The following is a 22,275-nucleotide window of genomic DNA, read 5'->3' as shown; positions in this document are numbered from 1 at the left end:
GAAATAGTCATATCTTGCAGAGAAATAGCTTCTCCTCTTGATGAGTCAGCGCTGTATTTATTCAGGGAGGAAGGAGACCTAGATGAAAGTATTTGGCTTTCCTAAATATTAGCAGAGTTAATATTCATGTTCAAAAGAGCATATCTGAGCTTATAGAAATACTCTTGGTGGGGCTAACTGGAAGCTAAGTGGCAAGGTCAACAACATTTTGGGGTATCTGCTATCCCCCTTTTTCGTGCTCCTCCCCTTCCTACATGCTTCTTCCCTTCAGGTTGGGCAGTCAGGGCTCTCAACTGCTCTTCTACACTCTTCACTTATTAATTATTACTTACTTCAAGATCAGATTGAAGTCACTTATAACTTAGAGTAAATTTAAGTCAATATAATATCCATGGCTGCCTAATCTATCCATATAGCGAAACTGACCCTTAACATTGGCATATATTTGGGGGAGTAACATTTTAAAATTAGAATATGAAAAATGACAAAAGGCAAGAATATTCTGAAGAAGTAGTTTGGGTATAGAATATAAAAAAATGATGTTCATATAATCAGTATGAATATTTAGGAAAACTTTTAAATACTAAAATAAAAAAGAATTTTAAAATAGCACATGTATATCAAGTCATAAGATAAAGTTTAATACATTTGATCACGTTAAAGGGCACAAAACACAGTCAGTCTAACCAAATTTCAGGCATGCATTTACATAAATATATTAAATTAAGAAAAGAAATTATACACTTAAACATCCTTTTCACCTAAAAAAAAAATCATTAAATCCACAGATCAACAATAAAAACCAATTCTCTGCATTTACCACTTCAAGATACAATTGTTCTATTTTAAAGATAACACAAATACACTTGTTAGAATTTATATGCATTATACATATATTATATATTACATAGATAGTGTGTATACATATGTAGTGTTTGTACAGATAGATAAATATATATACATGGGTGTGTGCACATGTACAGATACACACAGATGTACTTTAGGCCATCTGTACTATTATTGCTTGATTCTAGTGCTGAGCTGAATTGGAGTTGGTTGGGTGTGATTAGTGTCTTTTGCTTCAAACATGTTCATTATGCCCATTGGGCTCACAATCCCCCCCTATCGATGTCCTTGTCTTTCTATATCACATAATCACACTAGGCACTTCAATAAATATTTGCTGAATTAATGAATGGCTGGTTGACTGAATAATAGAAGGTTGGTTAAAAAATCAAATTAATTCAAATTTAGAGGGATTATCTGAGCCAATGACTTTGCATATTACTTTTCAGAAGAACATTTATAGAAATCCCAACTACTACATATATTAACTCTGCTGCCTCAAACCTGTACCTGCTTTTATACTTGTTCACACAGCCTTCTGCCTCTTATTAACAGGAATTCAAGCAAGGATTGGTTCTGGTAGCTTCTGCGTGTGAGATTACAGCCAAATTGTTGCTCTAATTGTCAACAACCTGAAGGAAAATAAACAACTAGGAAAACTAAAATGTATTAGAAGGATGATAAAGTTCTTTAAAATTCTTTAAAACTGCACAAAATCAATCACAGATAAAGCCCCGAAAGACAAGGGAGTTTCTTTTCAAATTTGTCTTATGCTTAGTAAGGATAATAATGCAGTAATTTTTTTTCATTTTAATTAGATGGGTTTCTTTTAAATAAATAGTCTTCTTTCACATATCCTAGGCAATCAAGCTCCAAAAATTCCAATATACCTCAGTGTCATGTATCCTATTACTACATAGTTCTTGGTGAAATGCATGTCCAAAAATGTCCTATAAGTGTAATGAGATATGGGAAATATCTGATACCTGATAAGGTCATCAACTTGATTTCTCAATAATAGTATTACAAATAGACTGTATTAATGTATTAAATCATATTAGACTCTACTATAAATGAAATCTTACTTTATTCTAGGAAAGTCATGCCTCAGATTTTAAGGATATGAGGTAAAGAAATATCCAACATATATTTTGGGCATAGACTATACCAAAGCAGATTATACATTGTTCATCTGAATGGAAACTATTGGCTAGCTTTTTCTTAATTCAAAAGGAAATGTACAAGAATAAGTTTTTAACTGTGAAGACAAAGCTCATTTTATAACTTTGCCTTCACAATTAAAAACTAGCTATTGTGAATTTCCCATCACCGTTAATGTTCTGTTCTTTCTATCTTATGTGCTAAAATGAAATGTCTTTTGAACTTCAAAGATTATAGCCAATTGAGATAACTCACCAAACTTTTCAGTGAATTTGCTTATATGTGGATATATGTATTTTGATTTTAAGTAAATACTTCATCTACATATGCAAAAACATCCTGACTGAAACATGGTGTCTGACTTTGAGATGTATGTGAGATATAACTTTAGAATTCATATTGATATTTTTAGGGAGTTTTTGGTAAGCCACTATGTAGTCTGGCTAAAAAAAAAAGAAATAACAGGTTTTAAGCCTACTTTTGTGTTGATACAAAGGATCCATTGCTTATTTTTATTTTCCAACCAATTTATATATGAGCTATATAAAAAAAAAAGCCAAGTAAATGATGTATCTATCTTGGGTTTGTATTTAATGAAGAATTTAAGAAAAGTGCTAATCTTATAATTGAACAAATCTCCTCATGGCAGCTGGAGAAACTGCTACTGTGATTGACAGGAAACCGGCACTACACCACTCCCTCCCGCTTTCATGAATACATCTTACTCCCATGGACACCTGTTTTAAGGCAACTTCCAAAACTTATGAGGAGATATTTAAGAGAAAGGAGTGTTGAAGTTGGCTAGGACTAGTGTTTGACAGGTTCTATGATCATGTTTTCAATATTTTTAATATTGAAATGCTTCTATTATTAGGTTTCCCGCCTTCTTTGACATCCTATGAAGTATTGGAGGTCTGACTAATTCGTGTTGGTGTGATGAAGAGAAAGAAGGTAAAAAAACAAACATATATTTCTTTTGGCTATTCTAAAGAGGAACTTTGCAGCTATTGCCAGCGTTCACGATAATAGGCTCACTAACTTCCTGGGGGTAGTATAGAAAAACATACGTTTTCTGGGCATGGAACTGTTGTTTGAGTTCTCTGCAAATTCAGGTCTCAACTGGGGTGGGAAAAGGAGACTGCCAAAGTTGGCGGCCGCTGCTCCAAAGGTTTCTTTAATCCAGTGGTCGCCAACTTTTCAGACCTCAAGGACCACGGATTGGCGACCGGCTGGATAGACGTTAATGGTTGTTGCCTGAATAGGAAATGGCTACTGACTTTCCTTACTGTCAGCTGAAGCTCTCTCCTGGGGATATTTTTGTGTCTTTTCTGCAGCTGTGATGGAACACCAGCTGAACTGGAGCATCTGGGCTGGTAGTCATTTCTGCTATTGGTCACTTCTTTCAATGATTGTAATAGATCCGTCTTATATGTTTATATTTATCTATTGTTCTTCATGGTACAGAGTCTGAGCAAATGTGACATCAGGAGACAGTATTTTTCAGAAAAATGAATAAATAAAAGATAATAACCAGCAAAATGAGTAGCAGCCTACCCCAGGACATCTTCATTATGGGTGTATTGGAGACGTCTGTTTCATTAGAGATGGGGCGGGGCGGGAGGGAGAAGGGAAAGGTTAAAAGTTAGAAAGCTATATGGGGAAGGGGCAAAAGGAAAGAGAGGAGAGAGAGAGAGAGAGAGAGAGAGAGAGAGAGAAATAATTATCATAGGTAACATTCTGTAGAGATGCTCAGAAACTTTATTAATCAGCCAACTATAGCTGCCTGTGGTATACCATATTTATCCTCTTACAAGTTTGGACTTGGTTTTTCTTTTATGTTTTAAAGCTAAGAAAGTTAGACTATTAAAAGTTTAAATTAATGTATACTTTAGAAGACTCTAGTTGTAGCATCTAATCTCATAACTTACACCTAGCAGGCTTTGTTGTATAGTACATGATTCAGAGATAAAAACAGTATTAAAAGAAATACAGGGTGTCCCCCCAAAATGTATACATACTTTAGCAGCTGATAGCTCAATTTTGAAAAATTTTAATAAATACTGCCTTTATAATTATTCAGAGTGTGGGGATGCATTTTTTTGGGACACCCTATATATTAAAAATTGTTAGTACATTATTATGTAATTACTTTCAAAGAAATAAATACAGAAGCAGTGCCTGTTCTGAAGTATGTAAATGAAAAAGAGTTTTCTATTTAGGTTGTGTGCATATATTGTATGTGTAGGTTTCTTTGCTCTTTCTTTACAAGATAGTCCATTAATCTGAGAAAACATCTGAGTATTCTTTGTGATAAAATAAAAAATATATTTTACAAAAGCCACACTGAAAATTTAAAGAAAAGTGCTTTTTATCATCACTCAGATTTCTGAAATTATCCCTTCTTTTTCACTTTAATAATATGCCAATTTCATTTTCTTCTCATTACGTTATATAATTGGCAAGAAAACAAAATTCTATTAACTAGGACCAGAGTGTGGTAGAAGCAGTGGCAGGAAGTTTTTTTCCAATTTTTTCTTGTCTACCATAGCAGCGTTTCATATTAAACTGACACCCACATATTACGCTCCAGAACAGATAAAGGCATAACAATATATATTTTTCTATTTCACTATTCCATCTTGATCTCACACACCTTCATTCACAAGGACATTTCTTCCATTCTGACTGTGTGCTTTATTAACTGAGTTGGTGGAGATGCTGCCGTTTGTGGGAAGAAACAATAACTTTTCCTTAGCTCCCACTTTTTAACCAATTCCTATTTGTCTCTCATTATGAATCATTTAAGACAATTCTCCACTAACATATTTTAAAAATCTACTTGAAATAATAGTTCAAAAAATGTTTGAAATGACCACTGAGTTTAAAATATGTAGCTATCCTTGTCCAGCTCGTGTTGCTTAGTGGTTGAGCATCTACCCATGAACCAAGAGGTCCCTGGTTCAATTCCTGGTCAGGGCACGTGTCCGGGTTGCAGGCTCAGTCCCCAGTGAGGAGCAAGTAGGAGACAGCTGATCTATGCCTCTCTCATCTATGTTTCTATCTATCTATCTCCTCCCTTCCTCTCAAAAATCAACAAAAAATACTTAAAAAATAAAATAAAATCTGTAGGCATCCATTACCATTGCTATTTATGTCTCTCCTAAGAACAGAAAGAAATGACTCCAATGAGTTTCCTTTCTTTGCTTGGGTATGATGTCCACAGATCTTGTTACCTTCTTTTTAGAAGATTGTGGTCTTTCATTCTAATGACTCACAATAGAAAAAGCAATGACACCTGGGGTATATGTGTTTTACTAAGTCATCTTCCACTTAGGAAAGGACTGTATAAAAAATCGGGGTCTGCTCAATTTAATATAGATATTTTTAAATAGGAGAACTAATGACAATATAACACCTTGTCTATGGGAAATATTATTTTGGAAGAGATGGAAAGATTCAGGATGTAAGAAGAAACACTGGATTTTCCAGATTTTACTGAATATATAGCAGTATCCTTATTGTTTTCAGTGAAACTATGACCGGGAGAATGTGTAATAAAACTGCACAATTTGACAGATTTAGACAGCTGGCTCCCTCACAAAAAGTTCACATTTTGTTAATGTCACCACATTGAATAAGGGACGATTAGATGGTAAGGTCCATTTACAAAAATGGTTGTCAGGACATTTTTTTTTTAATTGTAAAACTTTCTGTGATGGAATTCAGTAAAAGGGCTATGAAGAGAAAGCAATGGAGACAAAAGACTGCTATTAACCTACAGATGCAGGCTACTGCAGGGTTCATTGCAAGATTTGTCACACTGTTGGGCCAATGAAGTCTTAGTGTGACTAGAAGGGACCACCCCTTTTCTGGGGTAAGAGGGCAATTTGGTCTCCATGCTCATTTAATTCTGAGACTTCTTTGAATAGACTGTCAATTGAATCTAAATTGTGCAAAATTATGCATGCACTTTTTAATGCAGGCTATTGTTCCCTAAGCACTGAACCAAGATTTCTCAACCCATTTCCATTTGGCATGAGGTCACTTGAAACTTAAGTAATCATATATGGAAGACAAGAGCAGTGTGCTTAACCAATCTTTCCACATTGTGGTTTCTGTATACATGCTCACTGTGCTTCCATTGCAACTCTTCCCGCTTTAAATCAATAGAGAAATACTAGTTACAAGATTTTATTCTTTTTCATTGAGGTTCCTATTCCTGAAAGGAAGGAGCAGGTTTGGAAAGTCAGCCTGCGCTGCATAATCTATACTACTCTCCAATTTAGATTCTGCAGGAACAGCTGTTTGCTGGAGGGCAGCCTATCGTGGGTGTGCGTGTGTCACGGTTAGGTGTTTTTTTCAGTAGTGCAAAGAGGCCTTATAATTTTGTTATAATCCAGACATGGAGAGCTGGCCTTGAAACCATTAAGAAAAATGTCTATCAGACTTTTTGCAGTTGTGAGTGAGAACATAGCATTTCTTTGAAAACCTGAATAGAACATTTACAGAGATTTATTCATACATTAACCAAAGAGGAATTTCATTGAGATCTGGAGGAACATATACATTAAAAGTCATATTTGGCAAGAATTATTATATGAAAAATTTGTACAAGTGACAGCTTACATAGCCAGGATTTGTTTAAAAGCGAGTGAGCTCTTCTCCAGTGAGGTTTGGTTGATGTGCAATCTGTTACGCTCTAATCACATACACTGACAGTCTTGCTACGGTGAAAAGCACTTTACAAATGTTTAATGCTGGCATTTTATAAGGATTGGCTGTTTTCTTGCTTTTTCATCCGTCGTTAAGGATTACATGTTGGCACAAGGATACATTGCTAGATTAGATCCACAGCACATTTAAGACTGTTTGCTTTCTCACTCCCCTTCTTTCCAATTAAGATGGTGAAAAATGTAACTTTAGTATTTTACAGGACAGGGTAAAGGTGTTTCATCTAGGTGATGTCTATATTATAAAAATAAAATAAAAAATATAAATATGTAACACAAACCCAGTGCCTATTGTTAAATAAAATATACAATAAAAGCAGACCTTTTAGGAAGATTGGTTTTAGCATATGCTGTTATGATTTAATTATAAAACACTTGAGAACAATCTTGATATTAAGCTAGAGTAACCAGATTTCTCTGCCAATAAAAAGGTAAGTGCATAACATTCTGTAATTGGATACAATGATAAAAATGAAGATTACAATTTTAAATCAAGTTGCCCATTTAGAAATTCATCAGGGAGTTCTGAAACATTCTCACATTATTGTCCTTTAATATAAAAATATTGCCTTTTTTATTAGATCCATCAGATTGCACAGTAATGGTTCCAAACTTCATTATAGTTGACTTTAGTGATTACAGACAGAAAATTCCTGGGAAGTCAAATAATCTCTTCTGGTAATATAAAAATCCCGTTATCAATTTACAATGGAATTTCTGTGTAAATTAGTCCACACAAGGAAATATATAGTTTTAAAACCCATCTGTTATGCAACCACACATATAGAGGTTGTGAGTGTGTGTGTGTACATGCGTATGTGAACAAACGTGCCAACATACACACACAGAATTTGCACATTTCTGGAAACTATTTTTAAATTAATAAAAGAAAATGAAATCACAGGAGTGTGTAGCAGGATAGCAGTCTTTCTTTTTAATGACAGGATGAAAAATAAATGCCCATTGGAAAGGAATAGTCAAACAGTCCCAGAAACTATACAATGTAACTTGTTAGATCCAGCAAATAAGATGTCATGTCAATGATCTGATCAAGAATACCTGCCCTGGTCACTCTGCGGATGTTTCTGTCCACTTGTTCACACTGAGGACCAAGGTATCCTTTTTTACAGAGGCACTTGTTGGGTCTAACACAGACACCTCCATGACGACAGGCTGGCTCACATTTTGCTGGGAGGAAAAGAAAAGAGCAATACAATCACACTCACTTCGTGTATGTTAGAAACAGCACAAATAGTCGATGAGTACAGGAAGGGAGGGAGAGGAGGCAGAAGCCAGTCACAAAATAATCCAAAAGATAATAAAGATAAGAAGGGAAGAATGCTTTCAAACCCACAGTTATTTGGGGACCAGACCTCAGCAGAGAATGCGAGACATTGCCAGAAAAGCATAGATCACGGGAAACAATTTTAATCCCTTGCAAAATGGACTCTAAAACAAGGATTTCAGTTCTTTGCAAGTCTCAGTCCCACTAGGGCATTTCCAAGTAATGTTGTGTTCCTGTTCCGCCGGGGAGGACCTCAATGTGCGAAGGGCCTGGCCCATGAGAGAGGCCATGGCTTGAGTATCTCCAAACAACATGAAGGGATGGTCAGGTATCAGTCCTGGTTTTGATGCAGTAGGGAGCACTTGGACTGCCTAGGACCCCTCCTCATTGCTCCTACGAGGTACCCAGCATATGCTGCCTCTCAGCACATGTGGAAGGTCCTTCCCGGGTCAGTGCAGTTGGCCAGTGAAAGATGTTCTTAGCAATCCTTTTCAGGGCTACTCTACAGCACAGAATCTCTCCATAAAAGGACTTTACCACTACAGTATTTGTGGGAATGTAAAGATTTACTGCTAAAATGAGATGGAGATAGAAAATTGGGTATATAACTTAATTGTCTTTTGCTGATAGGATAAATCTGGGATGTACAGCCCTGTTGGCAGAATCAAATTCCTTGAATACATTTCCTTATACTTTCAGGGGACAGGGTCATTTTAACCTTTGCAATGCATTAATAAAAAAGGAGTCTGTGGTTGACACATGGAAAAGGGAGAACAAAAAGGAAATAGACTGTTCTCTCTTTTAAATTTATGGGAGATGAGTAAACTATGTGAGTATAGGAATACAATTCTTGCTTGGGTCACAAATATCACAAATGGTTTAATTTTATGAAATGGTTCTGGTTTATCTTATATGTTTAAATTATTTAAATTGATTTATTGGAAAGATTAAAGTACTTTATTGAAATAAAACTTAATGTTAGCTCAAAGAAAATCTATTTTCATTTATATCACATATTATTATTATTAATACCTATTATGGTATATGTTTAATGTCACCCATATTCAAAATAATTTGTTTGCCGTCAGTTTAAACATACTGTTGCTAGAAGGCACTCAATAAATACTTATGATCTAGTAGTTTGAGAAGTTAGGCAAAATGCAAAGTAAGGAATAAAACAGAATAGACACGATAGAGAAGAGGCAGAGAGAATAATATGTCAGGAATCAGAGGGAGCAGAGGGGAGATATAGTCTCAGAAATTAGAATATTAGTGCATTTGAACACTGATGGTATAGTAACCATAGTATTAATCAATCATGAAATGTTATTAGTGCTGAAACAATTTAAGCTTAAAATGTAGGCTATATATGTAACTTTAAATATTGGCTACTTTTTGTCATACAATATACAAAGTAGAAAGTTATAGTTGCAATTTTTCTGAAAAAAAATGTTTAGGGTAAAGAAAAGAATTAACATTTATGAATTAAGAATGGGGCTTTTAATTTTCATTGGCAAGAGATACTTTAATACTTATAATAGCAGAGGTCAAAATTTTTATTGGATGTAATATATATATATATATATATATATATATATATATATATGCTGGTTGTTGAAAATGCATTTTTTTTTATCCTTATGGAAATCTTTTCCCCAGTTTTATTGAGAAATAATTGACAGACACCACTGTATAAGTTTAACGTGTACAGCATGATGCTTTGATTTGCATAGACTGTGAAATGACTACTACACTAGATTTAGTTAACACCCATCATCTGATATAGACACAAAGAAAAGAAAGGGAAAAAATATTTATTCTGAAAATGCATTTTCAACATATATATCTTAAACTCCGTATCTAAAGTTATGTAATTTTCTTACTTCACACCAAGTAGGATTTGAACATCATGGCATGTAACTGAGGAAATCCCTAGTTAAAGGATAGAGGAACCCTGAAATAAACCTCCTTTGCTCGCTTGCTCTCTGAGCATCTGCACACCTAGTTGATGGTTCACAAGGGAGTGGCCAAAAGGGTTTAAAAATCTCATATATGCCTCTAGGTAATTGCGTTTCCCCCTTTTATTTAATAATGCCCACTGAAGAACCCTGTTTTTAGTGCACCGTAGCCAGAAAGCAAGCAGTTAAGCTCGAGAGGCATTTATGGGGCGTCTGGAAAATGCTGACACTGGGAGAGGGGCTCTGCAAACACGAAGTCCTTGGTTGGTGGGAAATCTCAAACCCAGGACTGGGAGCCTATAGAGATGATCTGTTTTTAATTTTTACTTTTGGAAAGGATGCAATTATTTAAAAGCCTTTTATGTTTATGACTAACTTATATATAGGAAATGTTTACATTGGGAAAACGGGAAAGCCTTCATTTGCTAGTTCAGGAGCAGAGTGACCATTAATATTATTGGAAATGACTGAATGTTGAACACTCCATAATTCAAGAAGAAATAACCTGGTGTTAAGTTCTTGAGTTCCTGAGGACTGTCCCCTGCCCAGTCTTCCACTGGGACAATGGCAGTACTGACCGATTCTGCAGAAGTCGCCCTCCCATCCTGGGCTGCAGCAGCACACCCCCGTGGGGGTACAGTAGCCGTTCCGACAGAGCCGGGAGCATTCAGAAGTCAGCATCTGGGCTGGTTGGACCACTGCTCGGCACTCCTCGGGCACTAGAGGTCTGAAACAAAAGACAGATATTGGTTGAAAATCAATACTGGAATGAAATCTAGTGATTCTGTAGCTCACAAAGCATATCTCTTGCTTTCTAAGCAGACCCTTCTTTTAAATGACTCTGAAAGATTGACAACTTATTTTTTTTTGACAACTTTCTAGGAATAGAAAATACACACCAGAAAGGAAACAAACTAGCCAGTTTGAACTAAAGAGGACATTAGCAAACATTGTAAGAAGCTTCATCATGATCAAAATTCATTGATTAAAATATAATTATGCTACAGCAATATTTTACATTTGCTGGCTAAGACTTCCTAGCAATTACAACTTTAACAATATAGATTTATAGACATTAAAAAATGTTTTTTTCCAGATCTCCAAAAATATTTTGTAGTATCTGAGATACGTTTCACTTGTTATTGGAATATTTGGCATTATCACAAGGCTGAGGGTATTCAGCAAAATAAATGCTTGTAGCCTAAAAAGCTTGGGAATCCATTATTGTTTCAATTTTACATTTGTTTTGAGATACATTTTTAGGCTGACTTTTTTTAAAAGGATATTGCACTGTGTATGTGTATAAGTGTGTGTCCTACTGACTCAAAATTTCAAGTCTTTATGCAAAGAATTATATATATATATGTGTATATATATATATGTATATATATATATATATATATACTAGTATATATTTATGAATGTGTAGATATACATTTTAAGATGTTTAATTTTATCCTGCTATGAAGGAAAGGAATGCTATTGGTAGCAAAGAGAAACATCTTATCTGCTGAGTAAAAAGTCATAGATTTTCTTTTAATTGCTCTATAACTGCCATCGTTTAGAGAGGGATCAAGATGCCTTCTGAAGATTTTTATGGTTCTTGCTGCTTTTGAAAGAAGAGGCTTTCAAGCTGAGTCAGGCTGGAACCATGATCACAATTAACTACTCACTGTCTAATAATCTTTGGGGAAAGACATGTAGTGGTACACTTCTCATCAGGAACTGTTACCTGTGCCCCAGTGTGATGAGAAAGCTCTTTCTGGTTAAGGAATGTAAATAAACGCGCCATCACCAGCCAAATGGCCATCATCAGGATGGCCAAAGCGGTGAGACTCCTTCAGTAGCATATCAAAGAAAGTGATAATTATAGGTCACAACCACCACAAGAGGTAATGAGGTAGCTTTCTGAGAGAAGCAAATAATTAGGCCCTTTAGATTCCCCATTCCTGAGATAGGTTGTCTTGTTATGCCCCTGTGGGCACTGTGAATAGCAATAATAATTTGGAGGCTGACCTCAGGCTGTTTCTACAATGACTCAAAATCATATTAAAAATATATAGTGACTTCTTTAGCTCTTCTCTCCAGTAAAAGTCCCAATTTGAGTTGAAACTACTGTGCTTTACAACTAACATGACAATTCAGAAAAACCCCTTAAATCTGTTCAACACCTTATTTAAATCTAGAAATGGTCAATTTCTAGAAAGCTCCCTAAGGCATTCTGTGGACTGAGCATATTTTTACTCAGAAAACATTAACGGATATTGTCCAGGTGTTTCCCAAGGGTGTATTTTGGGGACTAAGGGCAGGGCTGGATAAGGTGGAGAAAATATGAAAATATTATGCCAAGGAAAGTGAGAGCACGATCTTTGACTTTTTCTTACTGTTTTTCAAATCTGCTCTCTGTCTTCCTCAACTAAAATTCTTACTCTGTGAGACAATGGCGGTGTCTTTGACCATCAGTAGAGCCATTTGTTTAGTAACCAGGAAGTTCCTCTGAGTTATAGGCCACGATCATTTACCAGGTGGCACTCAGTAAGCAGTGTTGTTCAAATTTTACTGGTAACTAGAATTCTGTTATCCAGTTCCACTAGTTATTCACTTGTTCATCCTTTTTCTGATGCATTCAAAAAAAGAGACCCAGAAGTAGAATGTATCAAAAATATATTACATGTTATATGTATGCAAAACATGGAAGCACACAGCTCATGTACTACTCGACAGTAGGGCTTATGCCTGAGCAGCTGAGTCTAAAGAGAAGACACCATTTAGATCAAGAATGTAAGTGGCTCAGGTTAAAGGACAACAATCAGAAGATGCTGCCTGTTTGAGGCAGGGTGCAGGGGAATTGATTCCCATGGGAATTTGCTGAGGCAAGGAAGGCAGACATGAGAATAGGGGTCCAGTTCTGAAGTGCAGTTTTTCAGGGTGGGTATCTGACCCTTGTTTCCACACTGACCCTCCAATTAGATGCTTTGACTTTTTCACCATATATGCTTATATATGGATATAGAGCTTATGGGCAGAATTCTAAGTTGTTTTTCTGCCTAAGATTTAGTAAATACTTATCTACCTATGGATGAAAATATTTCATATTTGGGCTTATTTACTTTAGCTTATATAAGATGGTGTGGTTGTCATATATATAAATATTATGATTCCCTTTTTTATTTAAATACTTGGGAAAATCATCTTTTTCTTCTTTTATAAAGTTGACAACTAACATTCCTAACTTGGCATGTCTAATAAATCTTCTCTTTTAATCTGTTAGTCTATTGGGAATACCTTAACTCAAAATTACATAAAACATAGCCTGTTTCTTACAGAACTTCACTTCTCTTAAGGAATAGATTATCCTCTCCTTTTCCCTTCCCAATTGGAATAAAGCTTTGAGGACAAAAACTACATATTCAAACCTCTTCAAGTCCAGTCATTACTCAGGCAAATACTGTGCTCTTCATGGGGATAAGATATAAACAAAACAGAATCCTGATCCTCATGGACAAACCATGGGAAAGACAGACAATCAAACACAGACTAAATCAGTGTGATCTTTGTGGCGATACAGGCATAAATGAAGTAACACAGGAATACAGAGGAGGCAGTAATTAGCTTAAGATTGAGGGATGCTATATAAAGATGACATTTAAGCCACTGAAGTATTTTATCTCCTTCAACTACTTAAATTCATAGGTGCTAGGAAAATACCATATAGGCATTCAATGAATGTTTGTTAAGTTGAACTGAATGCATATAGTAGAAACTTTCTCAAATACTTTTTCTGATATATAAACTCCATGAAGATAAATTCCCAAATTTTGATGTTACACTTTTTGATTCATTTGTCAATATTGATTAAAAACAAGTCATTTAAGCAACAGATTTTTTAAACCCAACTAAAATAGATTAGTGAAAAAATGATGATAATATGCAGTTTTTTTCTTTAAAAATTACACCTTCCTCTAGAAAACATCTTTTTACAAATGTATGTGGCTGTTTTATGCAAGATTAAATCTGCCTTTATCTCAAGTACTACAATATCTGGTGATACATTGCCTTGCAGTATAAGTAAAAGGTATTCAGAAGGTTTAGCCCCACCATTCCAGGTAGGGGAGAAATGTGGGAATTCCAAGAAATGTTTTTATGAGTTTTGACTCTTAACAAATGAGTGTCATCTTGAAGAATACATTTTTCTCTATTCATAGTCTCCATTTTATGTCCTTTTAACAAATGCCATTTATAAGTGGCAATTCAATCAAGTTTTCATAGCAATCTATATAATTACTCTAGGAACTGGTATTCTAACATTTAAATTTGGTAATTTAAGAAAGACTATACTACACAGTACAAAGCAGAAAATTTATTTGAATGCTGTAGTCACAGATCACGTCTCCAGGAAATAAGATATACATATAAGAAGAATTATATAACCATTTAAAAATAACATGGTCATTTAGATATTTCTTTCTATAAATTATTATATAATGTTTTCTATTTATTTTGAAATTTGTGATGGCTCCACATAGCATTGTAGGGATTCCATAAGTATAGTTTATTCAAAAACATAAGCAAATCTTGGTAAAGTATGAATAAAATTCCAGTTATGCTTAGGCTCTTACCATATATTATGTATGCATGCTTATCCATTCATTAGAAATTTTGACTTTGCTCTCATCCCATTTTTTGGTAATGTATCTTTAAAATTTCAGATGCTGTCTTACAGCTTAGAAAGGATTTGTTGGTTAAAAAGTTATTGTGCATCACAACATAAAATGTAGTACATTAAGAGTAAAATAAACCCTGGCAGATATTTCCATTTTTTTAGTTAGTGGATATGTAGAAAAATAACGATAGCCAAACTGTGGGACATGCTTCCTTGTCTTTTAGATTTCAAATCCACCATGCTGAATGGATTTTTATAGGGCATATACTTGTTCATGACCTCTAGTGTTAAGAAATTCTGTCATGTTTGAAAACTAGTCCCTAGCGGAGCCTGTGTCCCTGTTAATAGCTGAAAGGTCAATGGAGCTGCTAAACAGTTTGTATTACTGTCAGGGTGGCCATGAAAACACCGCCTGCAGCAAGAGACTTGGCAGCTGGGTCAACAGGCACTGTGGGGATTTATCAACCTAGGGGGGCCACTTGCATAAAACTTTGACTGATGAATTGGGACTAGACTGGCTTATTGGGCTAAAGCCTCTCTATTATGCATGACTTTCTTTGGGATGGCAGAGCTGCCTGCCGGCTCCCTGAGACATATGCAGAGGATAAACAGAACCAATTTCCTCTTATGAAGTGATTTTTTTTTTTTTTGAAAAAAGCACTCTTCAGCATCCAGTATAATAAGGAGTAGGATGAAGATATTTTAAGAAAATAAACAAAGGGCAGTAAGTGGGGCCGTGGAGGGGAGCGGTAGAGAGGCGGCAAGAGGAGCAGGTTTTGATATTGGTCACACAGGAGTCTGAGGTACAGCATTTCTGTAAAATGACCTCTCAAGCCTGGAATTTGCATTGATCATTTATAGACCCCTTAAGGGAACGGCCTGTGGGACTTGGTTGGGTAACAGATAAGCAGTATGTTAAAATACAGCACGACTGGGTACATGGTAATTAAATCAACATGATTAAGAATGATTTTGTTATATAAATTCCTAAAGAAAGAACCCCAGAAATGTTTCAAAATTTAAAAAAAGTCATTTGCTTTTAGTTCATCTGAAACAAAAATGAAAGAACCTTTGTCAAAAGTGCAAAAAAACAAAAAACCAAAAACCAAACCACAAAACACACACACACACACACACACACACACACACACACATAATAAAGCTTGGAAAATACATAACTCTTTTTGGAATTCTCTAGTTTCTATCCCCCAGGAGCACTGTTTGACCCTGAAAAGATTTCATAAAGACCAAGCATCCAAAGCATGTCTTGGATATTTGAAAACTAGGTATGAAGAGCTCTTTACAGCTCCATTGACACCTTTACCCTAACTTTGGAACTAACACAAACTTAAATGTTGAGAGATCACCTGAAAATAATTCTTCCGTGCACGGAATGAATACCAATAATATTCAGAGTTTAATATTTTAAATCTAGTATTTAACGACCTCCATAGCACACTGCAGAAAGGGTGTAGGGCAGCGTGAACTCAGGACCATATCAAAGGTGAAGGGACACACCATGGGAACCCACTTAGCCCAGGGCCCACACTAAGGAAGTGTCAGAGACAAGACCAGTGGACTCTCTGTCCTATCAGGCTAGACCTGCTGCTACTCTCGGCCAGTCTCAGGGGGCACTGCTATGTGAAACTCGAATTGTGGCCCAGGTCTTGTGCTCACTGGGTTGGAATCTTTTCTGGAACTATTGGCTGAAAGAGCTCCCAGATAGGGCATGCAGAACCCATACTACAGACTTTGGGGGACCCAGTGCCTGGGCCCAGCAACCTAGGTGATTGGTGTGGACTTGATCCTAATGCAACTCCACCACGAGATGTAATGCTCCACTCGGAGAGATACTAACACAGAGGCAAAATGTTCTGCTTTTTCCTTAAACGACTCCAGAGTTCTAGTGAAGCCTTAGAGAAACCTGGTTGTGTTCTCACTGAAGTTTCTTTCATGATAAATAATGGCATTTGATTTTTTTTAAAAATCCTCACCCAAGGATATTTTTCCATTGATTTTCAGAGAGAGTGGAAGGAAGGGGGAGAGACAGAGAGAGAGAAACATTTATGTGAGAGAGACACATCAATTGCTTGCCTCCTGCACATGCCCTGACCAGGGCCGGGGATCGAGCCTGCAACAAAGGTCTGTGCCCTTGACTGGAATCGAACCCGGGACCCTTCAGTCCATAGGCTGACACTCTATCCACTGAGCCAAACCAGCTAGGGCAGCATTTGATTTTTATAAGAGATTATCTTACCATCCTCTTCTGAGAAGGCCGCCCACTGTAAATGATTTTGCCCTTATGTAAATGACTGTGTAACATACAGCCTCAGACCACATTGTCCTTAGGGAAGTTTGCCTGCTTTTGTCAAAGTGACTTAAGAATATTACAAATGGTTTATAAACTCCCTCATCTTTCTTGAATGTGAGTGAGTGTGTGTGTGTGTGTGTGTGTGTGTGTGTGTGTGTGTGTAGGGAAAAATAGAAACAAACAAATCCTATGGTAAGAAAGTAACTTCTGTGACATCTAATATAGAATATAAAATTTTTGTAATTTGTTGTTCCTCTCTTCCAGGGCCAGGACTCAATTCATGTTTGAAAGATATTCTGAAAACATTACAAATCTGGGACTCCTCCACAAGAATAGAGTTAACCTAAGATTTTAATTTGAGATGGATTTTGGATAGGACAAAAAATGTCTATATATTGTTTTTTCAGTTGATGAGGCTCTTTCTTTCTTTCTACCTCAAAAGTTTTAGAAAAACACTTTTGCTTTGAAGCAGATACTCTGAACACTGCAAGGCCAGTAATTAGCTTGTGTTTGCAAAATAATCCCGCTCACATACACGCAAGTGTCTACTTATATAGAAATTCAATTCATCTAGGCCGAAATACTGTAATAATAAACGTTGGCATCCAAATCAAAACAGAATGAGGCTCCCAACAAATGTTTATGAAAACATTTGTTTTCTTACAGTCAGTTTGATTTTGAAATGTATGCCTCTGCCTGTGTACAAGGACCGTGTCTTTGGGGCTCTGTTACTCCCCCAACCTTCTGAAAACCAAACACACATCTTAACCCTGGCCCCACACATGACACGACTCACCAGAAACAGGCACCATAATGAGAAGTCAGGCCTTTCAGGTATGTCACTCGGAGACCACCCTATGAGAGGGGGCCCTCAGATCACAAAGCCAAGGTCCCTTATGGCAACCCTGGTAATTAGACACTAATAATGGGTTGAAGGTGTAAAATTCACCTCCGTGCACCACCAACAGACTAAACAATCCAGATGAAGAGAGAAAGATTTTCCGGAGGAGGAGGAGGGAGAATTCATTATACCACGACCAGGAAGCTTGCAAAAGCAGACCAACTTTGACAAACGTAATGGAATAACAATGGCCATTTTGAAACAAACGGTGAGAGTTAGATCTGAGTGAAACCCCCAGGCCTCATTATGAATCATTAGAATGCTGGTATTTTACGAATTAACATGAGTTTGAATTCCGTTCTTCACAGTGCCAACTTCAACAGTTACTGTGGTGTCTGACATTTTTTTCATTCACTACTTTGCTTTTCACAAAGAGAACATTGGCTTCACACTCAAGGAGGAAAAGAACCCCCGCAGGGCACAGCCGGTCCTTGTCTTACTGTGAAAGCAAACGTGTTCCTTACGTAGCAAAGGGATGCTATCACTGTGGGACCGATGCCTAGATGTGATACTTCGGACAGACAGTTTAGAACTGAGTATTCTTCTTTTTGTTCTGAAGTACCTCAGGAAAGACAGTGTTTTGTGGTAAAAGGGCAAGAATCTCCATTTTGTTAGTGACTTTTTCAGAAAAACATACACAATTTACAACTCAGGAAAATATTTTTAAAATAGAGCTAAATTACTGCTTTTAGTAAACTTTTCAGGTTATTAGAACTTATTCTTCTAAAAGACTTGAAACCCAGGAATTTAAGGTGTAAATGGGCTTATGAAGATAAGTTAGTAGAGAACTAATCTGAAGTTCATCACGTGGGGTAGCAGGGCTCCCATGACCACTGGTGTCCAACAATGGTCGTGTTTGTGAGGATACTTAGGTTCTGTAATAGTTGTTTCCACACTTGTGACTAATTTCTACTTGACAGTATATAATTTTAGCAGCTTCTGATAGTCCAATTTTATCCATGAAATTAACGACTGACTAATTATGATTTAAGATAATTTGAACACCGTGTGTGTGTGTGTGTGTGTGTGTGTGTATGTGTGTGTATGTGTGTGTGTGTATGTGTGTGTGTGTGATGTGATCGGTGGGTGGAGAGGAGCAGGGCAGGAATAAATATACTCTTCAAAGGATTAAAACATTCAAGCCCCCTTTTTGCTGAGGTAAATAACAAAACACGTTTTTAGTTTTCGTTTGTTTAGTCACAGAAGCCTGCATGTGAGCTGTGAACTTCCAGGGAGTTTTGAAATGAGGCTCAGATGTTGAACTGCCAAAATAATTTACCCTGATTACCTATCAAAAATCACAGTGAGCAGCTGCAACGTCTGCCAACATGTTTCTAGTTTTCTCAAAAGACACGGGGGGGTTCATTGTTTTTCCCAGGAGAGCCGAAGCCACTTCCTCATACATCTGGGTCTTCCTCACGTTTAACTGAGGACTCAGTCCACAAACATAATGCTGCCCCCATGCAACAAGAACGACTGAATGTGTGATAGCAGTAAGGCTTTGAGTTTCAGCATAGTCCAGTCTGGCTCTCACAGACTAGGGCCGAGGGTCCTCTCAGGACAACCGCAGCATGGGGACAGGGCAGACACAGTCATCTTTCTCGGTTGTTCATTGTAATTTGTCTATCACTAATTTGAATGCACTAAAATAATGTGGAGAAGAATATTTCTTGACTCAAAGGAATACAAAAAGAAATCTCACCTTTTGGGATCTATAATTTTGTAGAGTTTTCCATTGTGAGTCTGGGTCATACTTTTGCTACTTGATAGAATGTAAATTTCCCCTATGTAGAGAGAATACAATAAATTATTCCACAGTATATGTATTTATACATGTGTATGTGTGTGTGCTCCCGTGCACGCCCACGCACCCACCCATACACACACACACCCTCAGGAAGATCACCTGCCTAAAATCTATGAGAGTCTCACACGTCTGCCTTCACATCACACCCAGATTCTGCCCACTTCTCTCTGCATTCCATTGTTATTCCCGTGCAAGCAGGTATTAATTTCTCACCTGGATTGTGGCAACAGCCTCCTAACCGATCACCCTGCTTCTATCCTTGTCCTGTGTCTTCTCTCAACATATCAGCCACAGTGATTCTTGTAAAGTAAGTTAGATCCTATGAGTTGGATCACACTCTTGTTTCGATAGTCTCCAATGGCTTCTGATCTCTCTCAGAGCAAAGCCAAGTTCTGACAGTGGCCTGTGCTGTCTCCCTTTGCCCCTTATTGTTCAGCCTCATTTGCAATGCTTTGCCCCTTATTCACTCCTTTCTAGCTTCACTGGCCTCTTGGCTTTGACCACACAAGGCAGGTTCCTGTCCCAGGCTCCTGCCTCAGGTTCCTGTCTTTCAGTAGATCCTCGTGGGTTCACTCCCCCTCCCTCCTTTAAGTCTGTGCTTAAACATCATGTTTCTTGACTATACTATTTAAAATTGCACTTGTCCCAACCCCCAGCAATCTGTATCCTTCTTCACAACTAGATTTTTCTCCTAAGCACTTATTACCAATTGACATACAGTATATATTTTTAAAATTTACTTTTATTGTCCTCCTTTAGAATATGAATTTCATGACAACAGTTTAGATTTTTTAAATCTGCTGCTGTATCCACAACACCTAGAACAGAGCTTTGCACAGAATATATTTGTAGAATGAGTGTTGAATGGCAAGTTTTATCTTGATTTATTCTGCCTAAGACTGAAAGGTTTGATTACCCTGTTGTCACTGTTAATTGATAATTTGAGGCTAGGTGGAATTGGGGTACTCGCATCTTTTTAATGTTTAGCTTTTTAAACAATATAAATAAAAATTTGGAAAGACAGAAAAAGAGAGACCCTGAAGATCAATCCCAACTCTGCCTCCCTAACTTGTGATGCTAGGCTATGTTCATGATGGTGAAATACAACAGACAGCAGACCCTGTCAGGAGAGAACCACTCTGGTTTATTACCAGTACCTCCATGTAATTCAGTGTTCATTCAGAGTGGATAACAGAAATAGGGAGTTAGAAGCTATACTTATGATTACATGTTTATAAGGCTTTAACACTTATATTTGGTTCTCATTCATGAAATAGTTCTTGATTTACTCTATACTTCTCTATTCCCCTCTATTTATTGCATATTAAGAAAACCCTACTACTTTCTTATTTCTGAAATGGATGTGACATGGTTTACACTTAAAATTTACACACAACAGAAAAACTAAAAATGATGTTAAAAAGCAAAGGAATGTAAGTAAAAAATTAATATTTACCTTATCAAGTTCTTTAGATAGTTTACCTCATTTGATTCTTCCTACAAACACATCCTGATTTTATAGTTTAAAAAACCCGCACATAGGCCCGGCCGGTGTGGCTCAGTGTTTGAGCATCTACCTATGAACCTATCAAGGTTCGATTCCTTGTCAGGGCACATGCCTAAGGTGTGGGTTGATCCCCAGTGTGGGGCGTGCAGGAGGCAGCCAATCAATTATTCTCTGTCATAATTGATGTTTCTATCTCTCTCTCCCTCTCCCTTCCTCTCTGAAATCAACAAATATTATTTTAAAAGACTACATAGGAAAAACAGACTTTTAATACTTTTTTTTTTCAAATATTCCAAAACTTACTCATTTCCTTAAATGGCTCTTAATTAAGTCCAGTTTCACATTAAATCAATATTCAGTGAAAGTATATTTTTAATTATAAAGTATACACGAAATTATAGCTTTGGAGAAGGAAGGATTGTGTATGTTTTATTTGTTGGTTCTGCTCCCAACATAGTATTAAGTGTAGACAGACACTTGGATATTTTAACCAGTGATGCTGCTGCTAATAGGATGACTGAGGGTGAATCATTTGTAGCAAGGTCTGGGGAAATCTAAATGATTCAGTCACAGCATCTAAATATTCATCTCTAACTCTTGCACAAGCAAGTTAATCCTAATTTGTATTTTCAAATAAGAGTCAGCCAATGAAATGTAAATTACATTACAGATAATTTAAGAGAAAAAGGGTATCTTTCTGGGTCCTATAAGTGGGGAAGGAGAATATCAAGGGAAAATTAATTGTAAAGTGCTTCCAATGCTGGAACAAGAAAAGGACAGATTGGATTTCTCTTCTTTGAATCATTATATTCCTGTGGCTCTGAAATATGTGTTATGTGTTTGAGGAATCTGGTCTGAGTTCCTTGTTAACCTACTGTAAGTAAATGGTGTTGAATGATTTCTGACTAATCCTTCATTTGATGCAGGAAAACCAAATCTGTACTTTTAGAGAAAATATTCTGATTTTGATGGGAAACACAACTCTTTCTTAACACTGAGAAATTCATCTCTGATGTTAAAGGGGCATAGTTGTCATTTTTCTTTAAAGGGAAGTATTATGAAAGTGACATTTATCTCTAAAATTTAAAATTAGTGGCATTTCCATT

At 36.6% G+C, this 22,275-nt stretch overlaps 1 protein-coding gene across 3 annotated transcripts in view; it reads right to left on the bottom strand.

Annotated features, from left to right (window-relative positions):
- Positions 1–5,703: 5,703 nt before the first annotated feature.
- Positions 5,704–22,275, bottom strand: part of HHIP (hedgehog interacting protein) — an 87,486-nt gene continuing 70,914 nt past the window's right edge. The window contains exons 11-14 of one of the 3 annotated variants that reach the window (XM_080672383.1): positions 19,558–19,639; positions 10,559–10,707; positions 7,801–7,925; positions 5,704–6,972 (exon numbers count right to left, since the gene is read on the bottom strand). In XM_080672383.1, coding sequence (XP_080528509.1) covers positions 6,958–6,972; positions 7,801–7,925; positions 10,559–10,707; positions 19,558–19,639 — 371 coding nt within the window. In that variant the 3' untranslated portion in view covers positions 5,704–6,957. Of the gene's footprint in view, positions 6,973–7,073; positions 7,926–10,558; positions 10,708–19,557; positions 19,640–22,275 lie in introns of those variants that run through there. The other 2 variants (XM_080672382.1, XM_080672381.1) reach the window with 2 other exon arrangements.

Source organism: Plecotus auritus (genome assembly GCF_963455305.1).
Source record: "Plecotus auritus genome assembly, chromosome: 6".
Classification (NCBI taxonomy): domain Eukaryota; kingdom Metazoa; phylum Chordata; class Mammalia; order Chiroptera; family Vespertilionidae; genus Plecotus; species Plecotus auritus.
Note: the sequence above shows the minus strand (reverse complement) of the source record. Positions and strands in the feature narration are given on the sequence as shown.